The sequence below is a fragment of the Saimiri boliviensis genome, chromosome 2 (assembly GCF_048565385.1).
Source record: "Saimiri boliviensis isolate mSaiBol1 chromosome 2, mSaiBol1.pri, whole genome shotgun sequence".
Classification (NCBI taxonomy): Eukaryota; Metazoa; Chordata; class Mammalia; order Primates; family Cebidae; genus Saimiri; species Saimiri boliviensis.
Genome location: NC_133450.1, coordinates 103,800,602 through 103,818,662, shown reverse-complemented (window position 1 = coordinate 103,818,662; position 18,061 = coordinate 103,800,602). Strand labels below are relative to the sequence as shown.

The 18,061-nt window shown below is 40.4% G+C and overlaps 2 protein-coding genes across 4 annotated transcripts in view; one reads left to right on the top strand and one right to left on the bottom strand.

The window, feature by feature from the left end:
• Positions 1 to 27: 27 nt before the first annotated feature.
• On the bottom strand, positions 28 to 13,431 carry FKBP3 (FKBP prolyl isomerase 3). The gene is made up of 7 exons (XM_039468983.2): positions 13,280 to 13,431; positions 9,689 to 9,790; positions 8,670 to 8,777; positions 5,963 to 6,098; positions 5,390 to 5,457; positions 2,512 to 2,609; positions 28 to 385 (listed from the first exon to the last, which is right to left on the bottom strand). Exons 1-7 carry the CDS (start codon positions 13,385 to 13,387, stop codon positions 331 to 333), a joined length of 675 nt encoding a protein of 224 aa, XP_039324917.1. The 5' UTR covers positions 13,388 to 13,431; the 3' UTR covers positions 28 to 330.
• A 2,211-nt stretch (positions 13,432 to 15,642) lies between these two features.
• The window catches only part of FANCM (FA complementation group M), a 77,536-nt gene continuing 75,117 nt past the window's right edge, over positions 15,643 to 18,061 (top strand). For all 3 annotated transcript variants that reach the window (XR_012516339.1, XM_074393992.1, XM_074393991.1), the window contains exons 1-2: positions 15,643 to 16,291; positions 16,838 to 17,010. Coding sequence is in view for 2 of the 3 variants with exons in the window: in XM_074393992.1 (XP_074250093.1) it covers positions 15,784 to 16,291; positions 16,838 to 17,010 (681 nt within the window). In the remaining variant the exon portion in view is untranslated. The remainder of the gene's footprint in view (positions 16,292 to 16,837; positions 17,011 to 18,061) is intronic.

Genomic DNA, 18,061 nt, shown 5'->3' with positions numbered 1-18,061 from the left:
AAAATTAATATATGAACACCAAACAAATCAGTCAAAACAAGACACTGGATAAATTTTTATTGAGCCACTTAGTTTACAACATGAGGTAAAAGGAGTTTTCCTTGACCAGTATTTTACATAGCTGTAGGGAAGGTATTTTAGACTTCAGGGATTCATAAGGGATTACATCTCTCAAAAGTTGGGATCAAGTAAACATTTTATTAACTCCTTGAATTTTCCAGTTGACTCTTCCCTTAACAATAGTAACACGTTCTAACTAGTTATGTAAGTTTCTTGAAGGCCAAGTTTTGTCATTGTTGCTGATAGCCTTAGAGCTGAGGCAATGCTATTTCAATCAATATCCACTAGTTCCACTTCAAAAACGAGTTTTGCATTTGGTGGAATTCTGTTGAAGAAGTCAAGGTACATTTGATAAAAAGTGCCTCTCCCCCACCCTGAAAACCTTAGTGTAAAATTACAGTTATGTATTCTGGATATTAGTAATTAATCCCAAAGGGAAAAACTTTGAAGCTGTTTCAGAGGCTAATACATAACTAACTTAGAGGTTCCTAAAAGTTTTTTTTTTTTTTTTTTTTAGTTGAGACAGAGTCTTGCTCTGTCACCAGACTGGAGTGCAGTGGCGCAATCTCTGCTCACTGCAGCCTCTGCCTCCTGGGTTCCCAAGTAGCTGGGACCACAGGCACGTGCCACCACACCCGGCTAATTTTTTTGTGTTTTTAGTGACCTTGTGATCTGCCCACCTTGGCCTCCCAAAGTGCTGGGATTACAGGTGTGAGCTACCACACCTGGCCCCTAAAAGTATTTTTCATGATAAATGGAGATCATAATCTATCAGGATAGGCTGATTAGATAGGCTCACTAGATAAATTTAGCTTGGACTATGATCATCCTTACCTGGATGCTTTACAAGTACTCCTAAATTAGCCACCACTTAATTAATACTATAAAGTACCCCCCCCCCCAAAAAAAAAGTAATACCATTCTAGCTGGGAAAAAAATATGCTGTATTAAAGTTTTTATGAGGTAGTACATAACTTTTACTGTGCATTTTAAGATGCTAAGTTCAAGGCCAGGTGCCGTGGCTCACGCCTGTAATCCTAACACTTTAGGAGACTGAGGTGGGTGGATCACCTGAGGTCAGGAGTTCGTGACCAGCCTGGCTAACACAGTGAAACCTCATCTGTACTAAAAATACAAAAATGAGCCAGGTGTGGTGATGCATGCCTGTAGTCCCTAAGCTACTAGGGAGGCCGAGGCAGGAGAATTGCTTGAGCTTGGGAGGTGGAGGTTGCAGCAAGCTGAGATTGTGCTGCCACACTCCAGCCTGGATGAGAGACCCTGGCTCAAAAAACAAAAAATGCTAACTTCAGAGTTATATAATTTATATGTGCATCAGATTGGTCTTCAAATCCTTCTTCACATGGGAGAGGGAGCTGCAGCTGACCATTTGATTTTTTTTTTTTTTTTTTTTTTTTTTTTGAGACAGATTCTCACTCTTGAGATTAGGTTGGAGTGCAGTCATGCAATCACGTCTCACTGCAACCTCTGCTTCCCAGGTTCAATTGATTTCTCCTGCTTCAGCCTCCAGGGTAGTAGCTACGATTACAGGCATGTACCACCACACCTGGCTGATACTTGTATTTTTAGTAGAGACTGGGTTTTGCCACGTTGCCCAGACTGGTCTCAAACTCCTGACCTCAGGTGATCCGCCCTCCTTCGCCTACCAAAGTGCTGGGATTATAGGTGTGAGCTACCTTGCCCATCCTGACCATTTGATTTTGAAAAGCTAAGGGAGCTATTATATTCCCAAATATGTTTATCTGATAAGATGACAGAATGCTGCCTTCCAAGAGAATTGTTTTTTCAAACTTAAAATCTAATGGGTCCAAGGGCAATGGAACCAACAAAAGCCATCAATTACCTTCCCTCTTACTATTGGATTGGTCTGGTCTTAATGGTCTGGAGTCATTCTTTTTTTTTTTTTTTAATGTTCACAAACTGGACTTCTCAGTATTGTCATTAATAGCTATAATAATAAATGCTTACACTAACATTGTTGATTCTGTGATCTCCTTCAGTTCACAACTGGTAATCTTCCACATCTTTTCCATTTCTAAGCTTTGAATTTAATTGCCTGAAATTATACTGTACCATAAAATTAACCATGAGTCATATTTACACCCTAGTTTGCTACAGTTTGTACTGGCATTGTAACTTCTTAAACTCTTAAAAACATTAGTAATTGCCTTTTAAGTTTCAACTTTGCAGTTAAGGCCCTGAAAGTTAATTTGAATAAGAGAAAAAAAAAGATTCTAGCTGAAGTTTGAACTTTATCGCAATAGAAAATACTGTTGTCTATTGGAGGTGCTGATACATAAGCATCTAAATGTCAGGAATACTAGTCTGGACAGGATTCTTCATCTAGATGTTCACCTAGACAGTGTCTTTCACATCTTCATGTGATCCTGAGATTATTTTTTTCCTTTTAATTATGAGGGGAAAAAAGGATACTTGGCATCAGGCTGTCCTTTCTTTCCATAAGCCCATTCTGGTTCAATCTCCAGTCGAGCCTTTTCTCCTTTACTCATAGTCAAGAGAGCTTCATCCCACTAAAGGCAAGAACAAAATAAAAACTAACGGTATTTTGCAAAAAGCACATGCAATATTGCGACAGTCAAGACAAGATTGTATGTTAAAACAAACACAGAGTCTATTACTGGATTTCACTATATTCTAAGGCAGGTGTCCCCAAACTTTTTACACAGGGGGCCAGTTCACTGTCCCTCAGACTGTTGGAGGGCCGCCACATACTGTGCTCCTCTCACTGACCACCAATGAAAGAGGTGCCCCTTCCTGAAGTGTGGCGGGGGGGCTGGATAAATGGCCTCAGGGGGCCGCATGCGGCCCGCGGGCGTAGTTTGGGGACGCCTGTTCTAAGGTAATGTACTTCAGTGAGTCCCTAAATCTTTGTCTTCCCTTTCTTCAATAGGAAAAAATAATGGTATTTTAAGGAGGGATTTTTTAATGTTAAAAGAACTTTTTGGGGCTGACTGTGGTGGCTCACACCTATAATCCCAGCACTTTGGGAGGCTGAGGCAGGCGGATCACTTGAGGTCAAGAGTTCAGCCTAGCTAACATAGTGAAACCCCATCGCTACTAAAAATACAGAAATTAGCGGGGTGTGTTTTGGGGCGGGGTGCCTGTAATCCCAGCTACTTGGGAGGCTGAGGCAGGAGAATCACTTGAACCCAGGTGGCAGAGGTTGCAGGAAGCTGGGATTGTGCCATCGCACTCCAGCCTGGGCAACAGAGTGAGACTCTGTCTCACCAAAAAAAAAAACAAAAAAAAAAAAACAAAAAAAACTTTTTGTAAACCTTAACATGCCATACATTATTAAAATCAGTTTGTTACTGGCATCATCATAAAAAAAATCTGCTATACTTTTACATTACAGGACAAACTTGAGAGTTTATTTTTACTGGAATATACTGGCAAGTATTCAACTAAAATTGTCTTAAGATTACCACATTGTAATAGTAGAGTCATGTTGTTACATAAAATACAATTTTTAAAATGTTACAGCACTAAGGTCTTTTGCAAAAGATAAAACTAACTTTTCAAAGAAATTCAGTAAAAGGCTTCTGGGTAGGCCTCCCTATATTTTTCAAATTTGAATCTTAAAGTTAGTTGCCAAAAACAGTTAAACATGACCACAAGGGTAATATTCCTAATATTATACACTCTGTTGAAATGCAACAATCATTTAAAGCTCAAGGAACAAAGTTAGGCTGGTCACATTTGGAGATTAGGCATTATGTAGACTAGCTGGGCATAGTGGCTCATGCCTGTAATCCCAGCACTTTGGGAAGCTGATATGGGTGGATCACTTGAGGTCAGGAGTTCAAGACCAGCCTGACCAACATGGTAAAACCCTGTCTCTGCTAGGAATACAAAATTAGGTTAGGTGGCGCATGCCTACAATTCCAGCTACTCAAAAGGCTGAGGCAGAATTGCTTGAACCCAGAAGATGGTTGCAGTGAACCAAGATCGCATGACTGCACTTCAGCCCGGGCAACAAGAGTGAAACTCCATCTCAAAAAAAAAGAAAAAAAGAAAAAAAAAAAAAAAAAGAATATGGAAGACTAGAAGAAACTTGCCAACAGGCAAATAAGTTACAGAAATAGAAAAATGGCCCAATTTGATATATACTTGCTATCAACTTGGTAAAGGCAGAAAACAATTATATGTTTGATTTTTTTTTTTTTTTTTTTGAGACAGAGTCTTGCTCCCTTGCCCAGGCTGGAGTACAGTGGCATGATCTCGGCTCACTGCAACCTCTGCCTACCAGGTTCAGGCAAGCATTTCTCCTGTCTCAGGCTCCTGAGTAGCTGGGGCTACAGGCGCTTGCCACCATGCCTGGCTAATTTTTGTATTTTTAGTAGAAACAAGGTTTCATCTTGTTGATCACGCTGGTCTTGAACTCCTTACCTCAGGTGATCCACTCGCCTTGGCTTCCCTGTGAGCCACGGCGCCTGGCTAAGATGTTTTATATTCTGTATATGATTGTCTGAACCATATCTTAGGACCTACCGATAGTACAGAGAATAATATATTGAAGGTTCTTATAACTGCATGTAAATAGGCATTTCAATTATTGATGTCTGATGTTCTGAGAATAACAATTTAAAACAAACAATGGGCCTAGCATGAAAGCCTGATTCATAGAAGGTGACAGTCAGTCCTGCTCTTTTATCTTCTTCTGTATGCTGTAATGGTCAATACAGGTCAAGCCTAACTTCCCCTTTTCTCAAAGTTTCCTTCTGTTATCTATCACTTATAAGTTAGATAAAAGCATGTAAGTTAGGTTAAAGCATGCTTATGTTTGAACAATTGTCTGGTATTGCAGCCTACGCTGTATGAAGTGAAAAGGCTTCGGAAACAAACTCTGCTTCTATGAGTACTAAAATGGAACATATTTTACCTTTCCCAATTATATGTAAATAGTACAATAGTTATAAAACATTATATAGGAATCTTAAGACAAATTTAGAGGGCCAAACATTGTGACAAAGACTAACTGTATGAAGAAAAACAATAAAAGGGGTACACATGGAAGGGACTAACATTTAAGCCCCTACTGTATTAGTTGCTTAAGTTACGCTCATTTAATCTTCTAACTGCTGAGGTAGGCAGTACTGTCCTCATTTTATAGATAGCGAAAACAGACCCAGACAACTTGTGCAAGATCAGCTAACAATGATTATACCCAATCTGTCAGACTCCAAGGTGTTTCCTTTTTATTATATCTCCAAACCTAATTCTTTATGGCATCATACCACCAACAACATATGCCAAAATATCTACTGATTCATAGGCATTCTTTACTTACTCCTCTGATAACTTTGCCTACTCCGACCTTAAAACTTAAAGGCTTGGCATTTTTCTTCTTCTTTGCACCTGTAAAACAGATTTTCCTTATAATTAATGATATACTCTATTATTAAGAAATTAAGTTCCAATGAAAAAATATAGTGGTTTGATTTCAGAATTACAATAATATGTATTTTAAAAGACAGAAAAACTTACAAAACCAGATCATCCATCATTAAAATTCTAGCTGTAAAAATAATTATATTCTTATCAAAGGGTAGAGGGTAGGACCTATGCTTTTATCACAAAACAGCATACTGTCCTCCTTTTCTATTCAAATACTAAAGCCTTACTTTGGGACATTAACCGGGTTTAGACTGAGACTCCTAATTTTTTGCTTTCCAATGAACAAGAGGTCTTTAGCCAGCCAATAATCAGTGTACTGAAGATCTCTTCCAGGTGTTCTTGGGGGAAAGTACATCTGGATAAAAGTAGATGACAGTTAAGAAAAAGGCTAACTACTCATCTATCTGCCACCCAAGTATTTTGTAATGTCTTTAAGCTAAAAACGTAAGATTACATTTAGACTTACTTGTTTGAATATTAGTATCAAAAACAGTCCCATCTTGTAGTGTTCCTGTATACCAGCAGTGAACAACATCTCCCTTTTTGGGAAAATTGGTTTTATCTCCTTTTTTCAGAACAGATTTTGTATATTTTGGTGGACCCTAAAAACAAAAAACAACATACACACAGAATTATTAATTTGTGTCTTTTAGAAGAATGACACACAATAGCCAGCAATGACGAAAGTCAGTTTAAAGAGTTTGATGGATTTGGTAATAAACTGTTTCCATCTAGTCCACCTCTATGACTTAAACAAACAAAAAAACACTTCAGTGTCTCATTTCAAAGTGATATGAATATCGGTAACTTAAACATCTGTAACTTAATTTCAAAAAACTTCTAGCTTCTTTGGAAGCCAAAATTCTTCTAACAAGATTGTTAATTATTCAGCAAACCATAAAATGATTTCAGTTATTTCCTAAAGTTTTTTAAAAAAATTACTATTTAATTTTTATAAAATCATAAGGCATTAAAATAAGGGATGGTAACTTCCCCCCACAAAGATTTGAACTGTTTTAGCAGCAATAATTGATTTTACCAGGTGTTTTTATTATATCCAATTAGAATGAATACAGTGATATTGCCTGTGTCCCTGATTTGGAAAATAAGTTCACACAATAGATGAAATTGCCATAACAGGCATATTTCCTAGAACAAAGCAGAATTATCAGGGTCTTCTTAAAAAAAAAAAGTTACAGATTAATTTTATCAATAGTAATTCATATATGAGAGGAAAGCAGAGAGATTAACTGTCAAGAATCTGAGGAGGTTAATTTAAAGAAAAAAAGAGGTGGACCAAATTTAAAAGTATCCTCTTTACCTAAATCTATTTGGTTTCTGAATTCAGACCAAATTCAGAGAGATATGCGTTATCCAAATCTGTATGTGGTTTCTAAATTTCATTTAAAAAAAAATAAAAAAAAAAGGTAAGAATTTGTGAGAAAATATCAAATACCTTATGTGAGCAATGAGCAATGTGATAGAAAATAGTGCAAAGGATAGTATAAATGTTGTTCAGTAGCAATGAAACTAAAAAACATGCTTGGCTAATATTAAGCATGAGTTTATACCAGGCTCAATAAAAGGTTTTATGATTACATGTTTATAATGCCTGCTCTCTAGTCCCAAAGCATGAAGACAGAGTAACAGTAAGGGTTAGCAAGGGAATAGACAAGAGGCTTTTCAATCTAGGGTGCTAGGAAAACAGACACAGTACATAATTGGGCTCAAGCTGGCCAGTTAAATGAAGAGGTTTTAAATAAAATGATATAGTTTAGCACCCTCATTAAGTTCTCTCTAGATTGTCTCTAGCTCTTAGACCTTACCATTTAGTTTATTTGTAACTTCTTTTCTTAACTCCTTAATGAAATACTGTCTCCTAAAACCACCCTCATTCTAATTTTCTGGAAGGCAAACTATGTTGCCAGTTGCTTCTGAAACCCTTCAATAATAATGGCTCCATTTACCTTAGTAGCTAGTCATTAGATATAACATTTATCATATATTAATTGTGATAAACTTAAAAAATTTTTTTTTTTTTTTTTTTTTGAGACAGTTTGCTCTTGTTGCCCAGGCTGGAGTACAATGGCGTGATCTCGGCTCACCACAACCTCTGCCTCCAGGTACAAGCGATTCTCCTGCCTCAGCCTCCCAAGAGCTGGGATTACAGGCAGGCACCACCATGCCCAGCTAATTTTGTATTTTTAGTAGAGACGGGCTTTCTCCATGTTGGTCAGGCTGCTCTTGAACTCCTGACCTCAGGTGATCCGCCCACCTCAACTTCCCAAAGTGCTGGGATTACAGGCCTGAGTCACCACGCCTGGCAATTGTGATAAACTTTAAAATTGCTTTCTATGCACATACACCCACAATCATTAATTTGTGCTTTTTAGCCAATAGGAAAAAAATAAAATCATGCAAAATTAACTAGCTTTAATAAAATAAGCATCTATAACTGTATAATTGAACTTACAGTTTCCACAAATATCCAAAAACTACACTCATCAATAGGCTACAACTCTTTACAAGAACTAACCATAGATTATTATCACTGATACTAAGACTGCTAGCAGTGAGTGAGCCAATGAGTGAGCTTAGTTACATATGATCAGAAATGACAAGATTATAATCTGTTCAGTTCTGCTAAGTCAGTTCTTAGCAGCTGATCTTAGCTCTAAGGTTGTCAATTTGCAGAAATGAATGAATCTGCTTCTTTAAACTTTTGTACCAAAATATAAAACCTGAGTTGGGAAAGCTGAGACATATGAACCCACATCCTGTAGCCAAGCCTGGATTAGTTCTATTGCCAGGGACATCACGTACATTAGAAACAGCTAAAAATAATCAGAAAGTTTATTTCACTTAGTCCAACTTGACTATAGAATCAAGATCTTAAAATAGCTTCAAAAGCTCAGAAGGTATGGCAACCTATGGCAGCAATTATAAATACAATGTCAGAAGTATTTCACAGGATAGGCTAATAACTGTAAAGTATCAGTTCCTAGTATTATTTCTGTACCTAAGGGAAACGGCACACTCCAACTAACTGTTCGGCTCATTGAAAGTGGTCATACTCAACCACCCTTCACTATGAGAAATTAGTGCAAATAATAAAGAAATAAATACAATTTCTAGAATCCACATGATAAAATAAGAAAACAGTATATACAGACCTCATCCAGAGTCTCTTCAGACTTGGTTTCTTTGGGTTTATCTTCATTAAGCTTCACATTTTTTACTTGCTCAGACACTTTACTTATACTTTCAGTGCCCTTAAAACGCTGTAAGGAAAATGTTTTAACATCATATTCAGGACAGGCGAAAGCCAAGGAACAACATCAAGATTTTCAGCCTCTCAATTAAATGAACATCTGCACAATAAATATAGGTTATATAATACAATTGTGAAAAAATGGTCTAAGGAAAATATTTTAACATCATATTCAGGACAGGCGAAAGCCAAGGAACAACATCAAGATTTTCAGCCTCTCAATTAAATGAACATCTGCACAATAAATATAGGTTATATAATACAATTGTGAAAAAATGGTCTAAGGAAACTAAGAAGAAAAAATTTTGTTCATAATTTATTTTTAAACATAAATTATTACTTTCAAACTAGCTTACAATATAAATTCTGAAATGAGAACCATGACATTAGAAAGGCCAACTCATACGCAGAGATATAAATACTATTCAAATAACTCCTTAATATAGATTTTTTTTCTGTGGAAGAGACTCATTTCAGAGTGAACAAATATGGGAGAATATCTTAAAATTTATTTTTGTAAATCCTCAGCCTAAATCTAAACCAGACTTTAAATTCATTAGTGAAATGGAAACATTTTCTGTATAACATTTAATATATACAATAAAACAAAAAAACTTAATATACAGTATATGCTAAAGTAATATGGAAATACCACTGCCCTAATGAATTTATAACTTTAGTGGCCTTAAGAATTTGTCTCAATTTAAGCTACAAAATCCAAACCCTTTGAAAATAATAAAACATTCTGCCATATTGCTGATTAGCCTTGCTAGATTTGACAGCTAGTCCACTTATAACAGTTCAGAAAAATTAAAGACGGAGAAGCTCCAATACATTCAGCAAGTAAATGCATTTTAAACATCTTTTAGGAAATAAAATTTCAAAAGTGATGTTCTGCTAACAGAATCTAACAATACTCACCTTAGTTTCAAAAAGATGGTTATAGGCTGTAACCAAGTGGTCCTTGTTAGCGGTCTTGGCCACATTTTTAATGTTTCCTAATAATTTATGTTCTGCAAGAAACTATAAGGGAAAAAGCTAGGTAATCAAGGTAACTTAGCTCAAGTAAGAAATGTCTAAAATTAGAAAATGACCCTTTTATGTTAGCAGTTTTATTTTCAGTAGTACTAGTATTGAAGAAGAAATAAAACCTATAGTTTATACTCTTATTTCATTACAAAAAATGTAAGATAGATTTTTTTCTTTTCTTTTCTTTTCTTTTTTTGAGACAGAGTTTCACTCTTGTTACCCAGGCTGGAGTGCAGTGGCGCGATCTCGGCTCACCGCAACCTCCGCCTCCTAGATTCAGGCAATTCTTCTGCTTCAGCCTCCTGAGTAGCTGGGATTACAGGCACACGCCACCATGCCCAGCTAATTTTTATTTTTAGTAGAGACGGGGTTTCACCATGTTGACCAGGATGGTCTCGATCTCTAGAGCTTGTGATCCACCCGCCTCGGCCTCCCAAAGTGCTGGGATTACAGGCTTGAGCCACTGCGCCCAGCCAGATTTTTAAAAAAATTGAATATTTATCAGAATTATTCACAAGACAGGAACTGCAGTGTTATGTACTGGACAGAGTGGTTCGTCTTAACCTTTTCCCAGTCACGGAGTCACAAAAAATAACATTTGTACAGCAAGCACACTGTGGTGACTTGAGGCAGCTGCTCACTGCAGGAGGACAGTTGGGTGCAGCCTTTGAGAGCCTCCAGCCAGGTTGGGCATAGCTATCCTGAGGCATCTGTAACCTATTCTTGGGAGACTAGGAAGACTCACTGTTATACAAGCAGGTAACACAGATATGTTGAGGTAACTATGCCTAACATCTCACACACACACACACACCACCCCACCCCTCCCCCCACCCCCCGGAGCTCAGGAGTTTGCGACTAGCCTGAGCAACATGGTGAAACCCTGGCTCTACTAAAATGCAAAAAATCAAGTGGACATGGCAGTGTGCGCCTGTAATCTCAGCTACTAGGGAGGCTGAGGCAGAAGAATCGCTCGAACCTGGAAGGCAGAGATTGCAGTGAGCCGAGATTGTGCCACTGCACTCCAGCCTGGGTAACAGAGTGTGACTCCGTCTCCCAGAAAAACAAAACAAAACAAAAAAACCACAAGACTCAGCCATATCTGTAGTGGAAGATTAATAAGGATAAAAATGTAACAATCCATTTGATGCATTTAAAATGGAGTCTGTCACACAGTAAGAGTCTCCACCTCTAGGGTTCAAACAATTCTGCCTCAGCCTCCCGAATAGCCGACATTAGAGGTACCCACCACCACACCCAGCTAATTTCTTTTGTATTTTTAGTAGAAATGAGGTTTTGCCACGTTGGCCAGGCTAGTCTGGAATGCCTGGCCTCAACTGATCCGCCCCCTTTGGCCTCCCAAAGTGCTAGGATTACAGAAAAGAGCCACCACACCTGGCCGAGACTATGGATTTAAAAGATTACTATGTTATAAAAACATTTTTATAGTCCAAGTCTGTTGAAATTGTCCCAAATGGCCCAGTTTTACATTCGATTCCACATTGGCATGATTTGTTTCATAAGACTATGATGAAGTACAGGACTAAGGGATTAATAAATGTTAATGATATGTCTATTCTATTGTTTCATATGAAATACTAATGGCCTTAAGAAAAAATAGTTCCAGCCGGGCGCGGTGGCTCAAGCCTGTAATCCCAGCACTTTGGGAGGCTGAGGCGGGTGGATCACGAGGTCAAGAGATCAAGACCAACCTGGTCAACATGGTGAAACCCCGTCTCTACTAAAAATACAAAAAATTAGCTGGGCATGGTGGCGCGTGCCTGTAATCCCAGCTACTCAGGAGGCTGAGGCAGGAGAATTGCCTGAACCCAGGAGGCGGAGGTTGCGGTGAGCCGAGATCGCGCCATTGCACTCCAGCCTGGGTAAAAAGAGCGAAACTCCGTCTCAGAAAAAAAAAAAAAAAAAAAAAAAAAAAAAAAAAAAAAAAAAAAAAAAAAAATCCATTAAAATGGGGTAAGCTCCTCATACATGTTCTTTTTCACTCTCGTACCGCCAAACATTGAGACTAGGTTTTGTTACAGATGTTGTATTAATATTTACTCCATTAAGATGTGAATGCCAGGATGATTCAGGAAGAAGGAACTGGAAGTTGGAGAGTTCTTATATCGCCCTGTCAAGACGCCCGTCCAAAATGAAAATAAAATATAATCTCCTCAAAATAACCCAGAAAAGAGCCAAGCGCGATGGCTCACGCCTGTAATCCCAGCACTCTGGGAAGCCGAGGCGGGTGAATCACGAGGTCAGGAGTTCCAGACCACCTTGGCCAATATGGTGAAAAAAAGTTAAGGCTGAGCGCCGTGGCTCAAGCCTGTAATCCCAGCACTTTGGGAGACCGAGGCGGGCGGATCACGAGGTCAAGAGATCAAGACCATCCTGGCCAACATGGCGAAACCCCATCTCTATTAAAAAAAAAAAAAAAATTTTTTTTAAAAGAAAATACAAAAAAGTTAGCTGGGCATGGTGGCATGCACCTGTAGTCCCAGCTGCTTGGGAGGCTAAGGCAGGAGAATCGCTTGAACCCAAGAGGCAGAGGTTACAATGAGCCGAGATCACTCCTCTGCACTCCAGCCTGGGTGACAGCTCGACTCCAGCTCAAAAATAAAACCCAGAAACAATTTTTCTAAATTAAAGTTTAGAATTTTAAAAATTGTATAGAAAACACAAGCAGTCTGCCGCTTTTAAGAAGAGAATGCGGCGTGCACAACTATCTCAGCAATTTAAGAGACGCATGAATGATCTTAATTTCCAAAGGAAAAAAATGACAAAAATAACTTCACTATAGACGGATGGTTAAGATGGAGACTATGCTGACAATGGAGAGCATACAGTATAAAGAATTCGAAAGAAATTTCTTATCTGTTTATAACAATGGGAGACCACTGCACAAGAGAAATGTGCACATAGCTCCCTTAAAGTATAAAGGTGAGAAGGTCATTTAAAGGGTCGATATGTTAAACCAAAACTTAAACCACAACCTACAGATTTTTAAAAAATCACTCGCATTAATGTTAAGTATTTAGTAAATTGTTCTGAAAAGCCAAGTTGGATAACCGTTCCCATAGAAATCTTCACCGCCCTTCCCATTTCCCTAGTAGCCGGCGCCCCGATCCCAGGAGTCTCATCCACACCACTATTCCTCGGCTTCCCCGCCCTGATCCCCAATATCTTCGGGTCCCTTTTTTTCTGGCCTCCACCCCTACTCAAGGATCCCAATGAGGTTCTAACTCTACAACTGCAGCCCGTGTGCCCCAAGAAATCAAGCTGCTCCACCGCCCCAGTAGGGCACGCCGAGGGGCGGGAGCGAGGCTCCGAGGCGCACACTGGGCCGCTGCGGCCTGCCCGGCCATCGGCCGCGGGAAGACGAGGGCGGGGGCACAGAGGAATACGGAATGTATGGGCATCTCCAGGGGGGTGAGGCGTCCCTCAGCCGCACCAGCCCGGCCGCCCCTCAGCCTCCGGTACCGAATCTGAACCGTGGTCCTGCAGAAACTTGATAATGTCCTTCTTGGGCAGCTGCTCACTGCGCAGCTGCTCCACGGTCCACGCCCGCTGTGGAACAGCCGCCGCCATCTTCCCCCGCTGCCTCTGCTTCACTGAGCCCGCCCGCCGCAGTTCGGCATCGCCCCGCCCCCCGAGGCGTGGCGTGGCTCCAGTCGGAGGCCGAGGGGCGGGTCACTGCTCCGGCGGGCGGGATTGGGGCCTGTCTTTGAGTGACGTCAAGGCTGTGCTAGGAGGGCTTCTTTGTTGGGTCCGGGTTAAAAAAACCCACCGCTGTGGTCTCAGCAGTTAACGGAATTGGAGCCCGCTGGGGGTTCTTAATTCTGAATTAGATCCCTTGTGAAGCGGCCTATGATGGTAGCGACATTTATCAGCCATTACTCACTTTTATTACGTACGGCAGCTTTAAAGCCCGGTCTATTACCTGTTAAAAGAAAACAGCCCCTGAATGGGCTCCTCATCTCGTTTGATCTAGTTCTATCCTAAAAATTCACACCTAAACTGGTTGAGTTCTTGTCGATGAAGAAACCCATACCAGCTCTCCCCTTTTGTTTTTTTGAGACGGAGTTTCGCACTGCTGCCGGGGCTGGAGTGCAATGGCGTGATCTCGGCTCACTGCAATCTCCACCTCTCGGGTTCAAGCGATTCTCCTGCGTCAGCCTTCTAAGTAGCTGCAACCACAGGCACACGACACCACACCTGGCTAATTTTTGTGTTTTTAGCAAAGACAGGGTTTCACTGTGTTGGCCAGGCTGGTCTCGAACTACTGACCTCGTTATCCGCCGGCCTCTGCCTCCCAAAGTGCTGGGATTACAGGCGTGAGCCACCGTATCCAGCCATCATCTCCCTTTTAAACATCACACAACTGAAACTTAAATACAAACTGCTCATCCCCTTCCCCACATACAGACACAGAAAGTGTCTAGAACGAAGTTCAGAAACTTGAATAAAACAATTTCTAAAGAAGCTGCACTCAGGATGTCACTTGCTAATGAGAATGACATTATTAAAGCTCGTAACTCTGTGATGTATATATTTTTTCTCAGTACACAAGGAAACAAATTTACAGCAGTTACTCAAAGTTGTCATGTTTAGAGAGGAGAAGTCAGGAATTGACTGAGATAAAAATCTTCGTTAGGGTGGAATAATTGCACACCGACGTTTATTATAATGCTCTTATGTGTAATAAAGATTTAATAGTTGAGCATCAGGACTCTTTACATAAGAAAAAAAATTCTGGCCGGGCGCGGTGGCTCACGCCTGTAATCCCAGCACTTTGGGAGATCGAGGAGGGTGGATCACCAGGTCAGGAATTCGAGACCAGCCTGGCCAACAGAGTAAAACCCCGTTTCTACTAATAGAAAAATTAGCTGGGCGTGATGGGGCGCACCTGTAATCCCAGCTACTCAGGAGGCAGATGCAGGAGAATCACTGGAACCTGGAAGGTGGAGGTTGCAGTGAGCCGAAATCGTGCTACTTACTGCACTCCAGCCTGGGCGACAGAGCAAGACTCCGTCTCAAAAAAACAAAACAACAACAACAAAAAAATTAGGCTTACTCTGGGCATGCTGCCTATGAGTTAGCCCTGCTCTGCAAGAAGCTTTAAAAAAAAAAAAAAATTATGACGAATAGCTGGACCAGACCACGTTCACTTCCCTTTAAACAATGAAAATATAAAAATAAGCCGGCACGGTGGCTCACGCCTGTAATCTTAGCACTTTGGTAGGCCGAGGTGGGCCGATCACCTGAGCTCAGGAGTTCGAGACCAGCCTTACCAACATGGTGAAAACTGGCTCTACTAAAAACATAAAATTAGTCCGGGGTGGTGGCACATGCCTGTAATCCCAGCTACTCGGAAGGCTGAGGCAGGAGAATCGCTTGATCCCAGGAGGCGGAGGCTGCAGTAAGCCGAGATCGCGCCATTGCACTCCAGCCTGGCGACAGAGTGAAGACTCTGCATCAAAACAACAACAACAACAACAACAACAACAACAACAACAAAAACTGCAAGGAATAAGGCACGTTAGAGGCTCAATAACATTAAACTCACAAATTGAGTATTTCATTGTACCCTGGTATATAATATTTTTAAATAAATCTCTTTTATAACACTTTAAGTGATTTATCACGTTAGCGATGACGCCCAGACACCTAATCATCGGAAACGGAACTTAAATTTAAAGCCTGTTAAAACAAAACAAAACACCGGAACTGCAAGGGACCATCTTTTGCGTAACGCTTTATAATGCGCATGCGTCTCCGGAAGAGCTGAGAGTTTCCGGGAAGCCAGCCAATCATATTTCCAACGCAAACTCTGTGGCGGTATTTTCAACTGGATAATCTGGCTTTAGTCCCTCCTTCTTGTTCCAGAGTTTTGTGCGAAGGAAACTGATGGGGATCAGAAGCCTAGCGGTTGAGCTGCTGCTGCTACGGGTATCTGAGTGAAGCCTTTGGCGGTTGTCGCCCTAATGAGCGGACGACAAAGAACGCTTTTTCAGACGTGGGGCTCAAGCATCTCCCGGTCATGTGGGGCTCCGGGTTGCAGCTCCGGAACTGAGCGACCTCAGAGCCCTGGCAGCTCCAAGGCGCCTTTGTCAGCAGCAGCGGAGGCTGAGCCGGAGTCGGACGATGATGTGCTGCTTGTTGCGGTGTACGAGGCTGAGCAGCAGCTAAGTCTAGAGAATGGCGGGTTCTGCACTTCCGCGGGCGCCCTGTGGATTTACCCTACCAATTGCCCAGTGCGGGACTACCAGCTGAACATCTCCCGGGCCGCTCTGTTCTGCAACACGCTGGTGTGTTTGCCTACCGGACTGGGAAAGACCTTTATTGCCGCCGTGGTTATGTATAATTTTTACCGCTGGTTTCCTTCAGGAAAGGTGGTCTTCATGGCCCCAACGAAACCCTTGGTGACACAGCAGATCGAGGCTTGCTACCAGGTGATGGGTATCCCGCAATCCCACATGGCCCAAATGACAGGTATCTTAAACTGGACTAATTTGAAGTAAGAGCTGGGTTTCCAGGGAAAACATGCATTTCCGTGGAAATGGAGATAAAGGATTTCCTGTCCCATGTGGAATAGTTCTCAAGCTATACAATACGTGCATCTTAACGCCCCCCTTCTTAAAACATTCTCTACATTCTCTACAAGCGCAACACTGCTGAATAGGATTCTTTATTCAATCTTTAGAGAGTATTTGCAGCTTGTCATAGTATTTTGAAGTATTATGTGTGTATACCTCTTGGATAACTAAACATGTTTCCTGACCTTCTTCCTGAAAAAAGATTTCTCAGTTGAAGAGTTTGCGTCTCTTCAAACATTATGCCATTTTGTAGGAATTCTCTAAAGACAATTTGGTTGTAGTCCTAGATAAGTGCTTGCTTTGATATTTGTAGCATTCCCATAGATTGTCAAATTGTTTTAAGATTACCAAAGCATGTATGCATTCTGAAAAGGCTAGACTATTTATATATTATGGATAACAGTCTGAAATTTAGAATGTAGAATGTCACTTTTATTTCCAGGGTCTACACAAGCTTTCACCAGGAAGGAAATATGGTGCAGTAAGAGAGTCCTTTTTCTTACACCTCAGGTCATGGTAAATGACCTTTCTAGAGGAGCTTGTCCCGCTGCTGAAATAAAATGTCTAGTTATTGATGAAGCTCATAAAGCTCTCGGAAACTACGCTTATTGCCAGGTAATAATTTTGTTAAATGGTATTTTGTAGTGTAACTGTATTGTTAAAGAGTATTTTGGTGAATAGTTACTAGTGATGGAAGTTATTGACAATATTATTATAAAAAGTCTTTATATTTATCTCAGAACATATGGTGATAAAGAATACCTGTACTTTCTGTCATCCATTCTGATTAGTGTCTCCATTGCCTTTTGCTGCTATTATTGTTTTCTTTTTGTTTTTTAAGCCTAACCAGATAGTGTCAGATACAGATCAAGAGAGCCTAGTAATGGTTGGGACAGTGATCTAAAATAGGGTATGAATGGAGTTTTGGAATTAATAAAGATTAGTAGTGGATATGCAGTGTCTTTTTTTGTAAGCTAGGTAAAATAATGACATAATGTATGCCACATACCTAACACGGTTCGGTGCCTTCCAGTTTAATACGACAGGAATATAAAATAAGATGAAGTAGTGGGAGGTAGTTGTAGATATCATTTAAATCTGCACTGAATGAAATTGACTTTGTTTCCCTTTTCTATAAGGGTGAATTTGCTGCATCTACTTAAGGGCCAGGTCTTTAATATTTTATGCCTAACAGTTTGAAAGCACTTTGTAGGCTATAGGGGATAAAGCTGGTGGGGACTCATTAAAAAATGTTTAGCTGGGATGACACTTAAGATTTGAAAGAGATTAGAGACAAGAAGGCTAAAGGCAGGGATATCTAATGAGGGGAAGAAGGAATGTAGGATGACTCCCGTATTTCTGACTTGGAAAACTGTGAAGATTGTGAGTTCTGGATGCAGAGCAGGATTAGGGGAACATAGAAAGATGGCTTAGATGTGTCGAGTTTGAGGTGTCTATGAGGAATTCAGCTGTAGATATTCATTAGGTGATACTTAATAGAAGTATGGATCTTGCTGGAGAGTTCTGAGATAGAGATATAGATTTACAAATGATAAGCATATAGATGGTAGTTAAAACTATAGTAGCTGATGACAGAAGGAGATTGTAGAGCAAGAATAAAAGGGAAAAGATAGGGAAAGTTAATTTCATTTAGGGCATAGACATG

What these genes read in the sequence shown, in the direction of transcription:
- FKBP3 (XM_039468983.2), bottom strand. Translation starts at nt 13,387, where the DNA reads ATGGCGGCGGCTGTTCCACAGCGGGCGTGGACCGTGGAGCAGCTGCGC. An exon ending in ACCATCTTTTTGAAACTAAG is followed by an intron (nt 8,778 to 9,688) that starts GTGAGTATTGTT and finishes TTTTCCTTACAG; the next exon opens with CGTTTTAAGGGCACTGAAAG. An exon ending in TAGGCAAAGTTATCAGAGGA is followed by an intron (nt 2,610 to 5,389) that starts GTAAGTAAAGAA and finishes TCTTGCCTTTAG; the next exon opens with TGGGATGAAGCTCTCTTGAC.